The sequence below is a fragment of the Sparus aurata genome, chromosome 13 (assembly GCF_900880675.1).
Source record: "Sparus aurata chromosome 13, fSpaAur1.1, whole genome shotgun sequence".
NCBI classification, from domain to species: domain Eukaryota; kingdom Metazoa; phylum Chordata; class Actinopteri; order Spariformes; family Sparidae; genus Sparus; species Sparus aurata.
Genome location: NC_044199.1, coordinates 13,313,009 through 13,336,167, shown reverse-complemented (window position 1 = coordinate 13,336,167; position 23,159 = coordinate 13,313,009). Strand labels below are relative to the sequence as shown.

Here is a 23,159-nt window from a genome sequence, read left to right as displayed (position 1 = left end):
CTCATTCCACCTATCCCTCTTATCACCCACTCCAGCTAAGCCCTTGCACTATTCCCATGTCACTCAGTGCGAATGCGTGGCTGCAGAGCAGTAGCCGAAAGCTGGCCCTCTTCGCCTCTTTTAAATGAAGGCTTATTATCTGATTTCTGTGTCAAGGGAGAAAGGGAACGGAGAGAGAGTGAGAGAAGAGATAGTCGGGGGATGGCTGGAGGATAAACCTGCGATAGTTGGGTGCAAACAGAAGATGTATGGGAATAAGAATGAGGGAGACTCACAAAGATGAATGTTAAGGTCATTTGAAGTTTGAAGGCTAATAACAGATGCAGGAAATGTGCTTTTTCAGTCACCCTGTCCATTTATACAAGCAAACAGATTTAAATATGGGATTCAAGAATGCCAAATCATGAATCGGAATCATAGCTTCATGGACGTTTGCTGCACTGCTAGGCTATTTCGATTTTTTTCCCCCTCCATTGTTAGATTGAGGCACTATTCCTGCGGTTTATCGATTGACCAAGATGTTGGAGCATCTTTGTCAAACAATGGAAACTGGTAAGTAGGAAAAGGGTGGTCAGTTAGCTTTGGCTGTCTCAAATCACTGCTGTTTGCTTTTTAACCTCTGTTTTAGATCCTGCGCGTTTCGATGGTTGTGTTTTCAAAGGTTTCACATTTTGTAAAATATGTCAATTTAGTAAAATTGAAGTTATAGCAACAGGCGAGCAAGTGAAATGCCCCTTTGGCTTGAATAAACTTATGGATTTATCTGGGTTTGAACACTGTTGGGAAAAAACTACATATCTTATACATTTTAACACAGAGTTATTATATATTATCTCTTGAAACCCAAAATGACGATCAAATGGGGTTGCTAAAGGGAATGTCAGGGTATCACAGAAGTCATTAAGATTCATCCTCTCCACACCATCAATGATTGACTGACCAACCATCAGATGGACTGACATCTCCATCCACAGAGGTAGGAAGGCACTTTTTGCTGGTTTGCTGATATGTTCATGAATTACAAAGATGTCACACACGATAGATGTGAATGCACATTAAAGAAAAGATGAGACATTTACTGTCCTATGGGGGGTTGTGTTAGAAACGTTCCACTTCAAAGTTCTGTCTATTATGAGCAGAAACAGAAATAGCTTCTTCGAAAACTCTGTGTCGACGCTTCTCTCCGAGGAACAACATACGCACGAAGAATCGTTACTCGTGGTATTAGTTCGTATTCCTGGGAATGCTTCATCCTCCCACTTTACCATGTTTTCATCATGTGGACGTCAGTTACTCGTTGCAGTTTACCCTCTCAGCAGTCACAATGCAGCGGCAACGCCAAACTGTGGCGCGGAGCCATGTCTGAGAGTTGTCATATTTCGCAGAGGAGGGTGATCTAATAAGCTACATACTCCGCTCTCCATGTGGGAGGAGGAGGGACATCAAATAATCGACATCAAACAGCCCTGGCCCGGGCCCAAGCACGGAGCAGGGGGAGTGCAGGGTGCTAGATGTGCAGTTATGATAATAGCCGAGAATGGGAGCGAGAAATTACAGCCCACTTGTCCGCGTAATGCATATGTGTTACTCATATTAGAATGAAGCGTTCGCCATCAGCATATTGATGAGAAACGCAACATTAGCATCCTTGTGGTTCTGCTTTCACCGCGCGCCCCGCTGGCTTCTCACCTGTCATCCCACAACTTCACATATGCTGTTGTCGGATTAAAGCCGGTATTAAAACGGGACGCCGAGCTGTCTTTGTTTTTGAATGATGCTGCAGAAAAACAAGCTTGAGTCTTTGTGGATTCAAGCACGATCGCGCTTTACTTCACATAGTGCTTTGTGTCATATGTAGGCAGAGGAGGGATCCCTTTATGTAACTATCTTTATGTACGAGTGAAGCAGGTTGCACAGACCGCAAAGAAGAAACATCGAGGACGGAAAAAAAAACTGACGGAAAAAGAACAAACAGCAAAGCAGAGAGAGGCGCCCGAAGGCCCTTTTAATTGAGAAATGCTGTGAGTTCTGGTGTCTGTGCCTCCAACAGATGCGTATCTGTAGGAAAATGCATTAAAATCTGTTTGAAAAGCCAACATCCGATGGGCTCCTCAGCAAGAAAAACAAATGAGGCGCAAGCACTTGCGAGACGATTGCAAACAAATCGCTCAGACAGCCGGCAAAATAGACCGACAAATACAAACAATTCCAGCAAAGCATGAAATTAATCTTGTCATTAATCAAACCTCAGCGACAGATAAGATGCACTTTTCCCAGACAGGATTTTAATGTAATCAATGATCATCTCCTGGGTCAATTTGGTAGCGCTACAGTGCTTTATTTTCCACAACCCAGTCATGCGATGGGGAAGAGGCACAATCTTATGAGGGCACGAAGGTGAAGAGGAAATGTGGGAGCTGATGGATGTCACAGCTGAGGGGTTCGGACTGAAATTGCCGGCCTCTAGTATCCCACTCCCTTCCGCATCCATTTAAAAGACGGGCCTGAGCTTTTGTTTCGCTTCCTCGCTTAATTTTCATTTCACTTTATTTCATCGAAGCCAAAAAGAGCAGGGCACAACAGGGCACCGGCATCTCCCCTTCAGGTGATGGATGAAGCCGAAAACATCTGCTCTGTTGTGGTTTGGCGCATTACCGCTGATAGGAAGAGGGGGAAGAAGACAAGCGTGTGTGTGTGTGTGCCACACACGTTTGGTGGGAACAAGCAAGAACAAAACTCTCCTCAAGCGGAGCGCAATCAGTCGCGAAGGGGCATCAATTTGAAATTAATTTGACTAGCGTTCCTTTTCGATTACAGTAATTAAATCGCTTCAGAGGCAGTTCTTATCGACTAGAGGAAGAGGTTTATTTATGAGCAGCAGTGTTTTACAATAGTGAACTAATCTAAATCCTAAGATTATAAAAAAAAAAAAACACTCATTGTACGTCATATTTTCTCACGGCTGGCTTTTTCCAAACATGCTCGTTAAATCTCGTTCTGTTAAAAAACCTGCTCCTTTTTTTCCTGACGACAGAAAAGAAGAAAAAAAGCTTGTGAAGTCAGCTTTTTTGAAGTGTCGGCTTTTGTTGTTGCCAACAATGCTGGGTCAATTATTTTGGATGTGTGAAAAAAAGCTCCGGACAGCAGCACGCAGCTTATAAACCACACTATGAGCACCAGTATTTTAGTGGCCGAAGCCGCACTTAGCCATTCATTAAAGATCCCAGAGTTCCTCCAGTGATTGGACACGAGGGCCGCCGTGCCATTGGCCTTATTGATCAGCTCTCAGGGGGTTTGAAACAAATCTCCGCTGTGAGCCTTTTTTGGTGAGTGTGAGTTGCGGATATGGAAATTAGTGCAATGTCATATCCTGTTGAGTAGTTACACCTCCTTTTGGAAGAGAAATAGCATTAGCATCTTCTATATACTCCAAAAATAGAAATATATTGATGCGGAAAATACCAACACGATGATGCAATTTGGTTGCATATTAATCGGGGGGCATGTCTTTTGGAGAGAAGGTAAATACCACCAAGTTTCTCTCCAAGCACACCCCTCCTCAGCCTAGTCAGCAGCTCACCGCCAGTGACGTTCTAATTTGAAAACTCGCTCCACTCGCATTAGTCCCGGCCCCGCTCACCTGCATGCCGCCACTGGGCTTCTTGTGATTCAGCAGCAGCTCCACGGCACCCACCACCTCCTTGCGGATTGCGTGCAGCAGGGCATCGCCGACGTAGACGTTGAAGCTGAGCAGCAGCTCGATGATCTCCAGGTTCTCGTTCTCGATGGCAATCAGCAGGGCCGTGCGACCGAGGGGGTCGATGCAGTTGATGTTGATCTTGAAGTAGATCTCCGCCTCCTGTCGAATGAGTAAAGTTGTCATCGGGGTCAGGGGTTTGTTTCAGCAGCTACTTTGGTACTTGGTTTTACAAGAAAGTCATTGATTAGAGGGGAAGTACTCAGTGAAAACATATTGATTTTTAAGGGAAATGCCTGTGTTTGTTTTTTTTGTGTGTTTTTTTTAAGTTGCTTCTTTGGGCTCGCTCCCATGTCTCCTGTCTCTCCTTTCTAAAACAAAGCGACATTTTCCGTCTACACCCCCTGTACCCTCCCGCCCCGTCCCATTTCCCCCATACACAATAAATATGGATGACATTTCGAATCAAATTGAGCGCTATTTGTGGTGTTTTCATTAGCTTCTTGGCTGACAATGCCACAGACAACGTGGGCGAAATGTGGGAAGAAATATAACAAAGACTGGGAGAAAAAGGGGACTGGATTCGACCTCGAGTGGGCGATGATTCAGTGTCACTTGGCAGATATTGTGAGTTAAATTAAGTGTGCGTCATCCAGACCGCCTTCAGCGTGCCAGTTAACACAGGTCGGGGTGATAACGTGGCACCTGATATAGTAAGAACATAATAAAGACATCCCTAGAAATGGGTTGTATTACTTTGTACTTTGTAACTGTTTAATGTAATGGATTACTGTTAGGGAGGACTGCAAGTTTTAAAAAATACAAAATAAAAAAGAGTTACATCACATAAAGGGTGGCGTTGCTAGTCTAGCAGCTACTAGCACAACACAATGTGCTAGTAGCTACACACAACAATGCTACATCGATGAGGCTAGGCTAGGCTAGGAGACTAAAGGGCCTGAAATGGCAGCATGGAATTTTCAGTACCATAGGCTAACGGGGGCTCTTACAACAAGACTTTATCTCAAGAAAACCAGTTTTTGTTGCGTTACTGGTTTACTTTATTGCACTCGGTCGCATTGCTATGTGAAATTTCCTCTGTTTTTGGCATAATTTAGGGCATTCCCAGGTACTGTGAGATGCCAAACAGCTGGCCCTTTACCAATAGTAAGGGTCCGCTAAAGATCTGACACTTGTCAAAGGTAAATGAAGGCCCCAGATGTGTATGGAAATGAGCGGAGGATAATTATAGCCGCACGTTACCCATAAATCTCCCAACCAGTTCTCAATCACTCCAATTAGATTAAGGCTTCAATTTCCATCCATTCATCTGTCCATAATTTAGAGTTTCATTGACTGTATGCGCTCATCCATTTGCTAATCGAATCATCCGTTCATCCATGCACTTATTCAAACACACACGTACACGCACACACACACACACACACACACACACACCTCCAGAGCCTGTTTGACGCTGGCGTAGTCCCCCTTCTCCACAGCTCCGAGGTAGGCCTTCTCCAAAGGCGACAGCTCCGACTCGGCCCGCACTATTCTCAGCGGGATGCGGTCCCGGTATGAGGAGCTGTCAGTCCGTCGGTAGTATAGTTGTGACATCTCCCCGGGCTTCAGCTTACCAGCACCCTGCTCAGTCTGCTACAGCTGCTGCCAGGCTCGGGGAGTTCACACTAGAAGGGACAGGGAGCAAAGGTGTTACAGGGAAGAGACACCCGCTGTTGTCGGTTTCCACTTTCCCGAGCGAGAAAAGGTGACAAAGAGAGGACAGGGGCAGTAGTGAGAGGAAATACCCAGGCAGAGAGATGCGAAGCAGGTAGTTATCCATTTATCACCCAAAGATAAGCTCTCAAAGCTCGCCCGCAAGTTCAGTGAGAGGCTTTTCACACGTTATGAATTGAATTTAAGCCTGCCGAAACTTGTTTACTGCCTCGAGTTGTAACTGACACGACATTAATGTCACTCAAGCTGCATTTTTTTGGTGTGAAAATGGAGGATTTATGTTTTTGATCTCCAGGCGCTTGGCAGAATCGCATAAATACCGAAAGATAACCAAATCTGAGTGGAGACATTTCTCATGTCGCTGCCTTGTGATCTCTGCTGTGCTGTTAGTTAAATCTAAACTCAACAGAAAACCTACAAGAGGAATCGGCAGGTTGGTTTCGCCCAACCTGTCTCACCAGGAGACATCCCTGATATAGAGCACCGGGCTTAAAGTGTCACACCTGAGATGGCGGAAGTGATTTACTAATAGTTTTAGTCAGTGTCATTAGCGGTGGTTGCTAATTGATCAAGAGCAGCTGATTAGCGGTTGCCTGGTGACAGGAAAATGACGCCTCCAGCTATTTTATCTGTGCGGCTTCACGGAAAGAAGTCGCCGCGGTGACACAGTGACACTGAACAGTGATCGCCCCCAGACATGGCAACAGTCAAGATCTCTGGTTCTCTGGAATCTGGCGGTGGCATAATGATAAACACTGAACATGTTTCTGTGACAGTTTCATCATAAAAATAAGATAATCCTTTATCTGGAGTTATTATGAACTCATTCTACGACCGTCTTTCGTTTGAACAATCTGTTAAATCAAGCATCTATTATCAATATCAGTAGTTGTGTTAAAGGGTAACTCCACCAATTTTTCACATATAGTCTGTTAACAGGTCTTGTGGAGTACTACTGCATATGTGAAAAAAGGTAGTATGCAGAGGAAGCGGCGTGTATTCTGATAAATTGCCACCAGTGACGTCACTCATTGGCTAAGTTGCATTGTGGGTAATGTTGGCAGCTGCTTCTGAAAAGGAAGAAGCATGTGTGTAATAAAAAAAAAAAAATGCAGTAACTGCCCTTAACTCACAACTGTCCATAATAAGTCCAACAGTGTTATAGGTGTGAAATGCTATTCCAGCAGCCTGCTTTTCAAAACCTAGCGCCTGCATTACCCACAATGCAACTACCCATTGAGTTTCATCACTGGAGGCAATTTATCCAATTACATGCAGCTTCCCTCTGGAGCCACACAAGCATTCCTACTAGTTTTTTTCACATGCACAGTGGTATTCACCAAGACCTTTTATGTCTAAACTTTTACACTTTTATGTGTAAAATTGGCGGAGATAACCTTTAACGATGAGTTGACTACAGCCACTGAACAGCTGTTCAAAAAGTCAACATAAACACAAGGGCAACACGAAAAACAGGGGGTCACGGATAAATAAAAGCCTGAGACGAAGTGGAAAAGGTTACATGTTATGTAGGAGCAGCAGGAGTTCAGTCGGCTGCCCCCTCCTTCAGGAAACTCATTACTCTCTCTACGTGACTGTATTAAATGAATAATGAGTGGATTAACAGACTCGCAGCAGTGCAATTAGTTCATAAGAACAAGAGGCAAAACACATCTCTTTTATGAATATGTGTAAAACCGCTGTCGCTGTGCTCTGTGTACCAAAATAGCATATGTAAAGGAACAGTTCAACATTTTTTTGTCTCCTGCATTTGCTCTCCTGCTTAGTCAGATGCGACGATCGTCACAGCTATATGAAGCCAGAGGCGGCAGGGGTTATTTACCGGCTCTGTCCACAGGTGAGAAAACAATCTCCCTGCCAGCAACTCCACTGCTCACCAATTAACACGCCATATTTTGTCTGTTAAATTTGTCCAAAAACTGAAGTGTAAACACGACACGTTCACAAATATTTTGGCAGGCGTGATAACTTCCTGGAGTCTCCGTCGGTAGCCTGGCAACCTCGTGGTGATGGCATGACTTCAGGGAGTTGCTCCAAAACAAGAATCAGTCCGAAACATAACCACACTGAAAACTATAACATGCTGTTTTTAATGCCATTTGTACACAAACAGAGTATAACAAGCTAAGCTACCAGCTGCTGACGGTACCTTCGTCTTTGGTGCAATGATATGAGATGTATCACTCAATTGTCTTCCCTACCTCTATGCATGAAAGTAAAAAAAGTTTTGAAAAAAAAGTAAAAAAAAAAAAAAAAAAAAGGCCAACTGTTCCTTTAATTGAATGAATGAATGAATGAATGAATAGTTTTATTTCGGTTACAATTTAAATAATTAAATTATGTGCAATCAACTGGCAAATATTATCATACAGTCTTCCACTCAACATTTTCTCACAAAACATTTTTTTAAACAAACTCTGTAACCGAAAAAGGAATAGGCTGAAGCCAAGGCTTATTTTTGCCTATCCTGTGCGTTAATACATTTCAAGTTGACGCTGTTTCACCTTGTAGTCCGAGCAGCTTTTTTTCTCAGAAGCAGCTGGAAAAGCGATCCAATCATGTGGTTTTGAACCAGCAACCATGAAGTCTCCCCACAGAAATAAGCAGACTGAAATAGAAGTTTAGAACACCAAGGTGTAGTATATTAAAAAAATTGAAACAAATAAACGACATGTAACTCACTGTCGGCTGGTGTTTCTAAGCAGCATTTTTTCCACATTATATCACCTGTCATCTTCTCTTCACAGGTGCCAGAAATGCTCTCTGTGCCCTCTAACTCCCCTCCATGAGAGAAAAGAACTTCAAATAATCATCTTGAAAAGAAAAAAAAGACATGCTCCATTTAGGACGTTAACCGGGGAGCTCTTTCGCTCGCCGCTCTTCACACCTCATTTGAGATCCTGGGCGTTAGTTTGATATTGCTGTGGCTCTGTGTGGAACAATTTCGTTTTTTTTTTTTTTAAAGAAAGGCAAATATAGCCTCTGAAGCGGCCACACAGGGACCCTGCAGTCGCCAGCCATCGCTGAATCACTCCAATCTTGAGACGGTAGAGTGAAAATCATGCGCTGTGCAGGGAGAGGGCATTGCACTGAAGACTAGTAGTAAAAGATAGATATTGGTGCCTATTTGGAGATGATTTTTCAACCGATATAACAATTACACATTGTTTTTTAGAGGATTGGCGTATCTTAAAGGAGCACCATGTAGTTTTGGAGGAGAATCAAACTCAGATCATTGTTTTTTTTTCCATAACAGAATAAACAGGTTGTACTCGGTGAAAAATAAGATCCCCAGAATACTGTTTGATGGAAGAAGGGTGGCAGGGCCCGCCACATGTGAACAGTATGAAAATGAAAGTTTATTTATTTATTTATTTATACATGTGAACAGTATGAAAATGAAAGTTTATTTATTCAGTCATAGTATTTATATGTTTGGGCATAAAAAAGGAATAATAAAAATCAGCCAAGGAATATCTTTCTCTAAAACTACACAGTGCTCCTTTAAAACAACATCATCCCACTTCTCAGCACCAGATTTCAAATTAAAAGCCTCAAATTAACAAAATCATGACTTGAAAATATTTGTATATAAACTTCAGCCGAACAGAAAACAACACATTTGTATGTTCATTGCAAATAGTTGTGCTCTGGATTCTCTTTTTCAATGTCATGTGAAGTATACATGTCTCATATCAGGTGACATGGACGTTGTCGCTTCAGCCAGGTACATATTTTTTCCTCCACTCTGCTCGTGCGCCAACTGCTGATGGTTCAATTACTGTTGATTGCGCACAACATACAGCATGTATGAAATAAGGCTACGGGCAGAAAAACACCAGCACAGTAGAGTGTCTGGGTGGCCTGCTGATATCTGTGTGTGCTATTATTGTCACACACACACACACACACACATACACACACACACTCAGCCTCCCGTGCAGAGGGCTATTTCTTTCTAGTAATCACAGTTTCCTGGAATCAATATTTAGAAAAAAAAAAAAAAAAGAAAGAGGAGCCGCTGTGGTGCAGCACCATCAAGCGCGGTTGCAGGAATATGTGTGCTTAGAAGAATTTCTGAAACTGAAAAGTTGCATTGATCAGACAGCCCAGATCATGAAGCCCCATGTAGATAAAAAGACTTGTCATGTGTTACACTGATTAACCCGCAACAGGTCTGCGTGGATTGGCACGCCGCATGTGGCCGAGCGGCGCCCTGCAAACACTCACAGGTGACATGTGGACATTTTCATTTCTGTGTGTGTGCCAGAGAAAGCCTCCAGGGATACCAGGAAAGATAGCGGGTAGAAAAAGAAATATAAGAGAGGACTCTTCCCTGTGGCTGCCGGGGTCCGTCATCAGTAACAAGCTGAGGGACCCTGAAGGCGCCCAGTCACATCTTTTAATCTGAAAGAGGCAGAATGTGCGTTTTATGGCGCAAGATTACTCACCTGTGGGATGTTGGGCATTGGAACCTAGAAGATCAATATTCCTCCTTTGGGAACATTCTGAAAACACGCGAAAAAAAAAAGCTTTAAAATCAACTTCTCGAATTCGGCATCCCTCAAACGTGGAAACACTGCAGCGTGGATCTGCGTGGTTGCCTTGTGCCAACGGGTCCGTCTTTCTCTCTTTCTCCTTTTATTTTTACTCTAGTCTGCATTCTCCCCTCTCATGTTTGGAGACTTAGTAGTACTCCCACTGTACATCCAGACTCGCTCCGCTCTTGATCACGACTTCCATTCCAGTCTTATTATAGTGGAGAAAGGGGGGGGGAAAAAAGAAGAAAAAAACGCAGAGTGGCGCACACCGCATTCAGCTCACCGCGCAACAAATCCTGGAAGACGAAAACAAGAGAAAAAGCGAAGTTTCCGACGCCGTCCAGTTTCCCCCTCCAGAGTGTGTTTTTTCACCGATGTGCCCCCTCCACTCGACTTCTCCACCTGTTGGTAAGGGATTGGACTGGGCACAAAGCAGCGCCTCCAGAAATAAACGTGGATCGGCCAGATGCCTGGCAGGCGGTCTGCAGGGCGCTGCTGCAAGACTGATCGTGCGCACTTGGAGACGCATTGAGCACTAGTGGCACTGCATGAGTGTGGGGGGGGGGGGGGGAGAACAAAAACCTACAAACAAGCAACTCAGCCAGACAGTCAGCCTCTGTTAAAACAAGGAAGGATCACACTCAACAAAATGACATAAGACACAGTGCAGACTATTCTGAGAGCATCTTGGATTTATTGATTTGCACTGAAAGCCAGAGACATTATCTTCAAAATTATCCATATGTAAAAGCATTATGGGCCACATACATACGACATAATATGACACATAGGATAAATACATGCATCGTATTCTGTTTATTTGATGGCGTGTGATCTCCATGTAACATCCACAGACATAAAGTGTAGGTTCTGTGACATTGGGAGTGGTTGAATTACTCATCATGAGGTTGTCAACATGTAGCCTTCAGTGTGACGAGCCTAAGAAGTTTGCGTCACGTGAATAAAGATGATTTAATCACAAACTTTTTCAGGCAGAACTGCCATTAAAGGAACAACATGTAACTGTCGGCTGTTTCCAAGCAACGTTTTTTTTTTTTCTTACATGTGAAACTTGAAGCATCAGTGCATTTCGATGCCCTGTAAGAACTTCGAATAATCGCCAGGAGAAGAAAATATTTCCTCCATTTTAGAACTTTTCTCACTGGAGAGCTCCTTTTGATCGCCGCTTTTCACACCTCATTTGAGATCCATTAGTCTGATATCGCCAAGTCTCTGTGTGGAACAATATCGCTTTGATGGCAAAAAAATACCCCTGAAGAGGCCGCATGGGGATCCTGCAGTCACGTTAGGAGATGTAGATCGTCTGAGACAACTTGGCACTAAGAGTGCTGATATGTCTCCCTTCATCGTATAAACTATAAATGTGACACTGCACGTTCTCTGTACGGTTTGATAGGACTCCTACTCCTGGTACTGGGTGTTGATTTGAATGTACTGACTTCACATTGTGATACATTCCAGAAGTCTTGCATGCAAAAAAAAAATCCAGAATGAAATGTTGCCTTTTTTTTTTTTCTTTTTTTCTTTTTTTTACATTTCTGCAAACCACGGATAATTTGAAGTTTGTACATTTTATATGCATCAATGCGTGTCACATTCACATTCACATTGCTTATATCAGCTGGCATTCATTTTGAGAGGTGAAGCAGGTGATGGTGACATCAAAGCTGGGCAAGCCAAAGACCACTGCTAAAGAGGGCCCAAATAGAGGATACAGAGGCAAACAAAATGCAGGTAACAAAAAGGCAGGTGATAAAAAGGCTGCCAACAAAACGACAGGCACAGGAGAATCCTAGAAAAAAAAAAAGAAGAAAAATACAAGAACTTGGGACAAAGCAGAACGCCACAGGGGATAATGACACAGGCAGGCAGACGAACCGACGCAGAGTGAAGGAAGGCTTAAAAAAAACACAAGCTTTGAAACCATTCATCTACAGTAACTGGGGGCATAAGCACAGAAAGTCACAAAATAAGACAGACCGAAAACCGAACCTATAGAAAAGAAAAGCTGCAACATAGATAAAAGTAAAGTTTCAACAAGTCTGTTGTTTGCAGAAAAACGTTGGGTTTATTGCAGAAATTCCCAATTCTTGACTTTTATGTGATGGAAAAAAAACAACAAGACAGGACAGGGAAAATAGTGATAATACACTGTGGGATATTCATGAGGCCTGTGTACTGGTCTTGATAATAAAAAAAAAAGTCTTATACTGTGATTGAAAATACATTATACCATGGTCTGGGTGAATACTCGATTCTGATTGGCTGGAGGGTGTAGGTTAAAAAGTGATATACGGACACCTACTAAGTAGTTCCAGTCAAATTGACTGTTCACTGCTGTAAATCAATGCGCTAGCTGGCTTATCAAATCTGAATATTTTATTTCCAGCACTGAGTTCAGTCCGTCAGTCCTTCAGTGTCTTATCCTCTGAACACCACAGGGTGGCGACTGTAACACACAAGCTGCAGAAAGTTCACTTCCCCTCTAAATTTGCTGATATGCAAATAATCTCACATCCCGTTCGCTGTTCAGCTCTCTGCTTCAGGCTGCGGCCACAGTAACGTTACACACGGCCGGTCATTTGTTCGTGGAAATCTTGCTATTGATTTGGGGACAATGACATGACTGGTTAGCTAGCTATTCATGTTAGCAAGCATACTGTCAAATTATATTTACTGTTTGTCAACCGTATGCAATGTTATTGACTTTGAATCTTGCTAGCATAACGTTAGCTTTCTGGCTCATCGCTGAGCGGACTAGAATATCTCCCGTTGCCAAGTCGTATCTATGATCCGTCATATTTACTGGAAGAGTGAACAACGTTTCCGTTGCATAAGAATCTTACGTGAGAGTAATGATTGTTCCAGGTATTAGTCAAACTCTCAGGTGTTACCAGGGAAACTAAGTTATGGCTTGTGAAAAACTTTATATTTTGATTGTAAAACGCATGAAAATGTAAATTAATGGTCCGAATTTCTTTTCTTTGGCAAGTGACCATGGTATAAGTGGGATAATGCCCTTCGAGGTGTCCATTAACAGAAATGAATCGGACGGTTCACGCCTCCGCGTCGTCCGATTCATTTCTGTTAATGAACACCTCGTCGGCCATTATCCCTTACGCCACACCTTTCGCAGTGTATTATTTGAACAATTAACACTAATTTATCTTGGCCAAAGGAAAAAACTGATAGTTTTTCACCATCATCATGAATATGGATAGCCCCTTATTCATCAGCGGGCCGCTCACACTGCACATAAAAGTCAAGTTATTTATCAGGTTGCCCCACTACTTTCTTCCAAGCAGCTTATCAGCTCACCGATCATAGTTCAAACACAGCTTCCAGCTCTTTCTCTCTCTCTCTTGCAGGCCTGTTGACGCTGTAAATTCTTCCTAATAGTGTGTAATGCTGTTGAATCTCCTCTGGCATGTTTATAGTCTCGTGGCCAGACTCCTTCTTTGCGGCTGTCTGTGGATACGTTTGTGTGCGAGTTTATGTTGGAAGGGTCCTGTCCCTGTGAAAAGGTGACCGGGGATAGATTCCTGGATGTGGAGAGCCTCTGATCATGACAGCCACTTAGACACTGAGACATTTGTTTGCGTAGATTGGACAGAGCACCGATTTTTCGTCTCGAACCAGTCAAGATTATGTTGAATTTATACTGTATGCCATTTTTTTCTACGATGCAAGCTGATAAATACTGTAGGACACTTTAAATACACATCAATTTAGTCATTCTAGAAGAAAGTTAAAGAACCAATCCTTCTGTCCCTGCACTTTTGGCTCCCTCTTAAGGCTTTTCTTAATTAAAAATAATTTACAGCTTCATGTCCCCGGCGCTGCTAATTTCTTTGATGTGCTCTATAGAGTCAAATTAAATGGCTGCACCCGTGGGATAACAGGGTTGCCTGAAACCCAGCCTGAAAATCCCACATGGAGGCTTCTCCTGGGTATATGGCAAACTCTCTGAATCAGCTTTATTGGCTGAGTAGCGTATGTTTACACACGCAAGGAATTTGACTCCGTTGCTCCTCAGTTAGAGGGGTTACACTCAGTGCCAAGAACTAATTTTCAGGAAGATAGAAAAATATACACAGAGATAAACACAGGGACAACAAAGTCGAGCAAAGCTTAGGTAAAAGCAACAGTAAGTAAAAAAACACTCATAATCCGACCTATGACAGGCATTAACATTAAATACAATACCAGGCAATACAGGTTAGCTTATGTTGAAGCTTATATGGCGAATTTCAGGAGCAGGACCAGATCTCAACAGCGCCAACTTCCGATATTCCTATAAATAACCACCTAACCCTCTCCTCGTCTTCGCTCTCGTATTCTGCGCTCTCGTACCCATACGAGATCACGCGACATCGCCTCGCCCGAGCACATCCAAACATTTGTACGAGCAACATCAGGCTCTACTCACCTCATCATGGACTTCGTATATCAGTTTCCCCTTCGGACGATCTTCCAGACGAGATCAGGATCACCATTCATCAGAAGCCGACAACTTTTCCGTCACCTCCGTACCCGAGACCCCGATTCCAGTGGCCCAACAGCCGTCTAGGACGCGAGCGAGTTCGAAGAGCACCAACTTCGTCTCATCAATGGTTCGCATCCCGCCTGGTTCATCTTTCCTCAACATCCTAGATTATCATAGTTCGTCTGACGACTCCCCCGTGTCTCCCAGCCCACCTCCTTCCGCAGCAAAGAGAGGACAAGGAAATCGCTGCAGTTCGCCACAGTTCGCCGACTCCTTCACCTCCGAGAAGCGAAGCCTCCCGCCATCGTTCCACAAACACTGGCCGAACAACTCGCTGGTCGCAACGTCTCCACGCTCCGGTGAGTTCCCCCGACCAGCTTTCATCTTCTACAATCGCCGATTGGACAGTAGCCACTTCCCAGAAAACTTTAAATGACAAATGAATACTGTTTCACCGAATGGACAATAAAGCCAAACTTTCTCCACATGCATGTTAGCTTGTTCCGTCAACACCAGCTCTCTTCCGGGTGACGTCATCACGCGCACCCCAACACGCCGCGATGTCGACGCTCCTGTTAAAAGGGACAGTACAATACATACTACAGCCCAAAGACAACAGAAAGCTCATAGACAACAGAAAGTGCAACAGCAAAAGTGGAGACACAGATCCTCAGCCAGATCAAATGACTCTAGAGTTTCTGCTACCACTCCAAAGGGAGTGCCCAGATGGATTTCAGGACCCTCCAATCCCCATCAGGATTTTCATCATCGACACCAGCAACCTACAACATCTAGGGCAACATCATGGTGCCCACTGCCATCCAGTTCTAGCCATCACAACAGCCAATCTTTGAAAAAAAAAACACTCATGGCTGCTCGTTCCGTCGACACCAGATCGCTTCCGGGTGATGTCATCACGCACACCCCTACAGGCAGTGACGTCAACGCTCTTGTTAAAGGGACAGTACAATCAAATAACACAGCCCAAAGAAAACAGAAAGAGCAGCAGCAAAAGCAGAGACAGAGATCCTCTGCCAGATCAAACAACTCCAGAGTTTCCGCCACTACTTCTCATCATCACTACACTCCAGAGGGAGCACCCAGATGGATTCCAGGACCCTCCAACTTCTATCAGGATTATCATCATCAGCTACAGCAACCTACAACCCCAAGGGCAAACGCCACAGTGCCCACCGCCATCCAGTTCCAGCAACCACAGCAGCTCCCTTCAACCGGGGCTCCTGGCACGGAGATGCCAGAGCCCCCTGCTTCCCGTTTCCAGCAACCACAGCAGCTCGCTTCACCCGGGGCTCCTGGCACCGAGATGCCAGAGCCCCCTGCTTCCAGTTTCCAGCAACCACAGCAGCTCCCTTCAACCGGGGCTCCTGGCACCGAGACGCCAGCGCCCTCTGCTTCCTGTTTCCAGCAACCACAGGAGCTCGCTCCAACCGGGACTCCTGGCACCGAGATGCCAGAGCCCTCGGCTTAATGTTTCCAGCAACCACAGGAGCTCGCTTCAACCGGGGCTCCTGGCTCCGGGATGCCAGCGCCCTCTGCCACCTGCTTCCAGCAACCACAGCACCTCGCTTCAACCGGGGTTCCTGGCTCCGGGATGCCAGCGCCCCCTGCTACCTGTCTCCAGCAATCACAGCAGCTTGCCGTAGCCGGGGCGCCCTCCGCCGCCTACTTCCAGCAACCACAGCAGCTTGCATCAACCGCAGCACCTGGCACCGGGTGCCAGCGCCCTACGCCGGGATGCAGGGAGCTTTCATCTCCCAGCTCCATCAGTCCCAGCAGCTCATGTCGGCTGGGGTCATCGGCACCGGGATGCCAGCACCCATTCTTCCCCCTCAGCAGGCAACCACTAATTCACTTTATACACAGCTACCCACACTGAGCTGCTCCTAAACCAAACGAGAGCTTCAGCCTTCTCTCGCCTGTAGTCAGCAGCTCCACAAGCACCCATACCTCCAAAACAGGTGTCATCTACCCCTTCTGTCATCTTTCCTGTAATCAACGGGATAGATAAGAAAGGCAGGCCCGTCATGCACCAAGGAGGTCGTTCGATTTACAACGGCTTCAACAGTACCGGATACATCGTGTCCCAGTGTCGCTTCCTCCACGTTTACTCCTTCTGCGGCGGGGGCCACGCCCGCCCCGCATGCCCGTACAACCTACCTCGCCGAAGCTAGTTTCTCATAAAGGACTTGAAGGAGGTTTTCAACCCGGACTTCCACACAAATACCCATCTCTTTCGTAATCAAAAAATCTTCAGTCGACCGCACCCTCGCTAAGGAAGTTAAGGAAAGTTTTAATGATCGGACCGTTCGCCCGCCCTCCGTTTCCTAACTTCCGCATCAGCTCCTCAGTATCGCAACCAGGAAATACTCCGGAAAGAAGCGCATCATCATCGATCTTTCAGCACCCCACGGCAGTATCACCCCCAGCATCAATAGCTTTATCCCAAGTGAGGACTTCTCCCTTCAAGCCACCATCGACCTGGCCATCGCCTTTATCAAACTCGCCGGGAAAAGGTCACGGCTCTCAAAAACAGACATCACCAGTGCTTTCAAAGTCCTCCCTATTCACCCCGACTTCTGCCGTTTCTTCAGCATCCACTGGCATGGTACACCTTTGGTGCAAAGCAGCCAAACTCTTCGACACCCCACCTGAAGCCCTCGGCTGGATCCAGTCTAACAACCATGGGATTCCATTCATTGTCCATTCTTGGAAGAATTCTCATCATTTCCCCCCACCTCATCACCACCCGCTTCCGGCCTGGTTACCCTGACTTCAGTCTCCTCCGACTTCTGGGTCCCATCGTTGCAGAGAAAACAGAGGGCACCTCCACACCCCTCGACTTTCTCAGAATCACTCATGACACAAACAAGTTTTAGGCTTCATTCCCGATCGGAAACCGAATCTTTGTCTGCGCCCCGTGCCGCACCAAACGTCAACTTCTGTCCCTTCTGGGCCACCCCAACTTCTCCTTACACATTATTCCCTGGATAGCTCAAGCCTTGCCGAAATCCGTCCGTGACTTAACCTTCTCACCAATTGGAACGGAATCACTTTCTTTTACGATGACCAACCGACTCACCCGCACGACATCCATCTGTACATTGATGCTGCTCCATAGGCCAGTTTTGGGGGTTTTTACAATGGAAGATGGTTTGCAGCAGAATCGCCCCCGGAGGTCGCTAATGAATGCCAGAAGTTCAAAAGCTTGGCACCTCATGCAGATACCTTCCCTACGCCAGTCGGGCGTCGACATTCAACTTGTAAATCTGACGCTAATACCCCTGATAAGCGACTCCCAGAGCTCCATCATCAACAGCCTATCACCCTCGACCCTCTCTTCGTACTGGACAGCTTGGAAAAACTTTCATCACTTTCACGATCTATACAACACAACCTGTCCGTCATTCGATCTCATCACCACGACTTCTTTCAGTACTCACGCCCATTCCACCATGACAATTAAATTACATCATCAAGCTTACCTTAGGTGTATCAGCTTCTTTTCTAAGACAGTTCGTTAACAGTTCGTTAAGCCCTCACCGTCTTCCTCTTACTGCTGACTTGCCGTTAATCTGCCTCCACACTATCCATTCCGGGTACGGCACTCCTCAAGTCGCCCGAACCCTGGAAGCCATGTTCTTGCTTGCTTTTCGCTTTCCTCAGGTGCTCCGAATTCACCACCTCAACCATTCACGTCGACTCAAGCCACCATGCATGCATTTCAGACTCGTCTTGTTTTTCAGACCATTGTTTTCTATTTAAAGTGAACTAAAACCAATCGATCTGGTCCGTCTACACCCATCTTCTACTCCTAGGTCCAATCATCACTGAATCCTTTCAAACCATTGCTAACTTCTTGCAATTCTGCAAATCTCAGAGCATAACAATGACGGATCGTCTCTTCATCTCCGAATCCGGACAAATGGCTACTCGTTTCTCGTTCCACCATCACTTTCGCCACGTGCTCTCGTTGTCTGGTAATTTACGCGTTAACCACTCTGGACACTCCTTCAGGATCGGAGTGGCCACTTCAGCCTCCCGTAAAGGCATCCCAGAACACTTCATGCGACCCATGGGCCGCTGGTCCTCCCAGACGTTTCACCGCTACATCTGTTCAGATCTCAAAGATCTCAGATCCGCACAATCTCATCTCAAAGTGGTTGGAGGTTTTTGGGGGTCCGTCGCTGCCTGAGTGATTCTCTACAGAGCTTCCCCACAACGCACTCTAAGAGCTCGAAGAACCAAGATCTTCAATGTTTTGTTTTCTCTTTCTTTCATAATAAATCGTTTAAACGTATCTTGTTGAACGTGTGGTCCTTGCTAGTGAATTGAAGCTTATATGGCGAAGTTTCAGGAGCAGGACCAGACCTCAACAGCACCAACTTCCGTCCACCTGACCCTCTCCTCGTCTTCGCTCTCATATTCTGTGCCCCCCCCCCACCCAATTTCTCTCTCCCTGTTTCTTCTTTTCTTTTCTCTCCTTTGTAGGACCATGAGGGGGTCCGTCGCTGCGTGAGTGCGGCGGCTGATTCTCTACAGAGCTTTCCCACAACACACTCGAAGAGCTCGAAGAACCAAGATCTTCAACATTTTGTTTTCTCTTTCTTTCATAATAAATCGTTTAAACGTATCTTGTTGAAGGTGTGGTCCTTGCTAGTGAATAGGTCATACAGGGGCATCCAAATTAAATGTTCTCTGTTGTACGTATAAATGTATAATTTGTAGGTTATGTGACTTGCTTTCTGACACTATAAAATGTATCATTATAACTAATATTATTCCCCTTCCCCTTTAGGGGTCAATAACTACATTTGTTTATCCAATGAAATTGATGAAGGAACACGCATACTCACAGACACACACAGCAGCAATGAATTGATCATGACAAGAAGGTGGAAAATTGAATTAGATTGACATAAATATGACATATTAGTAATGTCTCTCACCATTCTGTACCAGTAAAACAGACATTTGATACTCATGGTCAATTAAAGATATAATATATATAATTTCCGCATTAACTTACATTATGGCAAATATTTCCAATGTTGTTCAAACTCAGAGAAATCAAGTGTGTATTTATTGGTTGCCTGTTGCTATAATAATAATATTATATATAATAATAATAATACATCAGATAAAAGAAGCTGGAGACATATCGCAACATAACATGATTTAAAAAAAAAAAACATTACTTTGTCCATGGACATTTCTGCCTGTGTCACATGTAGGTTTAAATCCGCAATGGTGGTTGTTTAACAATGAAGACTACAACTCCTATGATAAACTACTTGATGCTAAACTGTGCTCACACTGCAATATCAACAATCTTGGAATCCATCGGTCATCGTCTGCTGGCGATTTAGCCTCTGACTCTGAATTTTCTTTTAGGAGCATCTTGATAACAAATATCCAGACATAGACTTACTGTTCTGTGGACTGATCATTGTTTCAGTCCAATTTACAACCTGAGACTGGGATTTGAGAGAGACAACTTGAAAAAAATAAAAAGCTAAATCTTCATCACATTAAAGCCAGTTCCCCAGATTCCACTTCTGTCGCTCTCCATGTGGCTTGCAACCAAAGCCTGCCCTGACATGAACTGTATATTACTCAGACTACAATGTACAACTGACTACAAATGGAAACCAAAGCGGTTCCAAAATCCTGTCCCTTGCCTCCCAGATTCTGCATTCAAGTGCAGATACTTGTTTAAAAGAGATTAATACATCAATAACTCTCTGCTGGCTCTTTTTCTTTGCGTATGCTGATGAGCAGATTTTCTAACAAAAAGCTGAAGCAGGATTCAGGAGCACGTAGAGCGCATTTAAATAATCTCCTTTACAGAGTACAGCGGAGTGTGTGTGGCTGACAGGTCAGAAATCAGTAGACATTATTGAGTCTATAAATAGTCGAGAAGCTAATTCTTCTCCCATAAAAGGGGCCTTTAAAGGGGACTGATTGGAGCGGATATTTAAACAACATCCAATGTGATGCGGAGGGAGAAGCGAAACAGGAGACTCTGCTCACCCCACTCGCACTGATTTATTCACATTTTAAAATGCCTCCTCATGACAGTGTAGACCTTTTGTCATAATGAGGGAAGCACTAGTTGAAACTTTGCATGCAGGGGGAAGCACGGCACGACCTCTGCTGTGGGTTGCTGTAGAAGCAGGGGGGGGGGCCCTTTTCTATTTCACTTAGTTGCCTGATGGCGAAATCCGCTTATCATAAAGTGTTGTTTCACTTGTTAATAATAATGTTACAGCATATTGCAGAGCGAGCATAAAGACAGTGTTATTGCAGTGGCTTGTTGATAAGACCATTTCACAAACTATTCTGCCGGTGCAGCACATTTGGAGCTTTCAGGGGATGTTTTGCTCGAGTCCTCTTGGCTGCTCCATCATAGCACCATTGGAGACAGGAAGTAGGGGTGCTGCTGATGGGGCGGCAGCACCCCCCCACCCCCTAAAAAGGCATCATTATAACCAGCATTTGATGTCGTATAAAAACTCCCTTTGATTGTGAAGCCTGAAGTTGCTTGACAATTCTCTGATGATTCTGTCAAGTGTAAGAACTATAGACTGCAGACTGGAGTTAACTGTGACAAACAGGCAGATCGGCGTCACATGCACATGAAAAGAAATGTCCGTAACATGTAACATTTGCTGAATTTACAAGAGGGACCAAATAATTAAAAATTTGTCATAAAAAAGTTTATACATTTTCTCCTAACTCAACAGCTATGATTGGGCGGCTGTGGCCCAGGGGTAGAGCGAGCGTCTTGTTATCGGAAAGTCTGAAATTGTCCTTGAGCAAGATACCGAACCCCAAGCTGCTCCTGATGTGCTGGTCGGCACCTTGCATGGCAGCCACCGCCATCAGTGTATGAACGTATGTACGAATTACCGTAAGTCGCTTTGGACAAAAGCATCTGCTAAATGCCCTAAATGTAAATGTCAACGGCATCTCACAAAAAGATTTTACAGTCTGGTGAGTTGCTCTCCCTGTTCATCCAATGCTTTGACCCACAGTGTGCTCATTTCCACGTATACAGTCTGCTGCGTTCAAACTGTTGTTCTCGTTTAATAACGAATCAAAAAACATGAATGTTGTGCATCCTCATTGTATGAACCGATATTCTAGCCTTCCCAGCCGTGACTGATTTCCAGGGTCCCTGTGTAGCTCTGTCGCTTTTTACACAAAACGCATATCTGTTTCAGATGCTAATTTATGAACGAGCAACGAGCGGCCTTGTAGTTAAGGGTTGCATGAGCTTTAACAGATGGTGCTGTTCTCATCAAGGTAAGGGGAGACTCGAGAGAATGAGCAGCAGGCTGTTTCTGCGACTACAAAGCAAACAGGCGCCCTCTCCGTCTGTGAAATGTAACGTGCCCGCTATTTCGAGTCTGAGCATCCAGTTGGCAGTGACATCTCCCTCTGCAGCCCACCCCCCTCTGTCCGTCTGCCTCCTCCGTCTTCCCCCTTTCCCCTTTTTTTTCTCGTTCCTATCTCTCCCACGCACTGTCTCACACCGCCGCAGGTTAAACCCACTTTTTGTTGAAAGCTCAACAAAGAGTTGGACCGCTCTCCGTTGCAGAGGTATTTGTGTGTGTGTGTTTGTGTGTGTTCCCTGAAATCTAAACTTGTGCTCCAACCCAGAGTTTCTCTTTTATTTCCATGGAAACGCAGTGCCGTCCTCATCCTGTCCCACGCTTCTGAGAATAATCAGTCACCCTTTCATGAAGTTACACCATGCCTTGTATAGAAACGTTTTATTTATTTTTTATTCTTAAAAAGGCGGTGCCCCCTGTCAACATCGTGATTATATAAGTTGCAGGTTTTCATAACCCCTCTCTTTTTTTCAGGGTGCATACGTGGGAGTGCAGCGGTATTCTGCATCCGTGGCTCTCGGGAGGGTTTCCTGAGGTCATCGCAGCTGTTTAAATCCCCATTATGCTCGTGCTCTGTGCCATGCTGCTGGGTAATTAAAAATGATCTGTCTCTGTCTTCCCCCGGAGATGCACTGAGGCTCACTCTGCCACCCTGTCTCCCCGTCACACCGCTCGTATTTGCCAGAGCAAAGAAAAGTGAGCATACAAAGGAAGAACATTACCTCAGCAATGCACAGTGAGCGGCAGTCATTTACTTTGATATGTCTGTGTTTTATTTCCTATCGCTTCCTTTTTGTTAAAAAAAAACAAAAGACGGCAGTAACAAAATAAGAAGTGTCATTGTTTTGTGTCAACCCAACTGTCAGAATAAATGCTTGAAATATGCATTTCTGGGAACCATGGATATGTGCTTTTCTTTATGCTGCAACTAGAAGGTTCTTTGGGTTCATTTTTCAATTGTCTGGTTAGGTTTAGGGCGAAAAAAAAAAGCCCCACTTGGTTAGGGTTAGGAAAAGATCATACTCATCACACAAACACAGCTACAAAATCTCCCCGACTCGCACAGTGTTCCCTCACTTGATGTCATAAGAAACGTACAAATTTGAATATATAAACGTTTGCATAAATGTGAAATGGCAATCTTTTTATTCTGGCACAATATATAACTCATTTGCTTTGCCAGACTTTTGAGGTGTGAAATGTAATTTCTGTCGAGATTAGTTTTTTCCAGTTGATGTTCC

The 23,159-nt window shown here is 44.7% G+C and overlaps 1 protein-coding gene across 1 annotated transcript in view; it reads right to left on the bottom strand.

Moving 5' to 3' along the window:
* Positions 1-10,529, bottom strand: part of trpc4a (transient receptor potential cation channel, subfamily C, member 4a) — a 35,956-nt gene extending 25,427 nt beyond the window's left edge. Inside the window, exons 1-3 of the mRNA XM_030438929.1 lie at positions 9,907-10,529; positions 5,156-5,385; positions 3,641-3,859 (exon numbers count right to left, since the gene is read on the bottom strand). Coding sequence (XP_030294789.1) covers positions 3,641-3,859; positions 5,156-5,314 — 378 coding nt within the window. The 5' untranslated portion in view covers positions 5,315-5,385; positions 9,907-10,529. The remainder of the gene's footprint in view (positions 1-3,640; positions 3,860-5,155; positions 5,386-9,906) is intronic.
* Between the last annotated feature and the right edge of the window lie 12,630 nt (positions 10,530-23,159).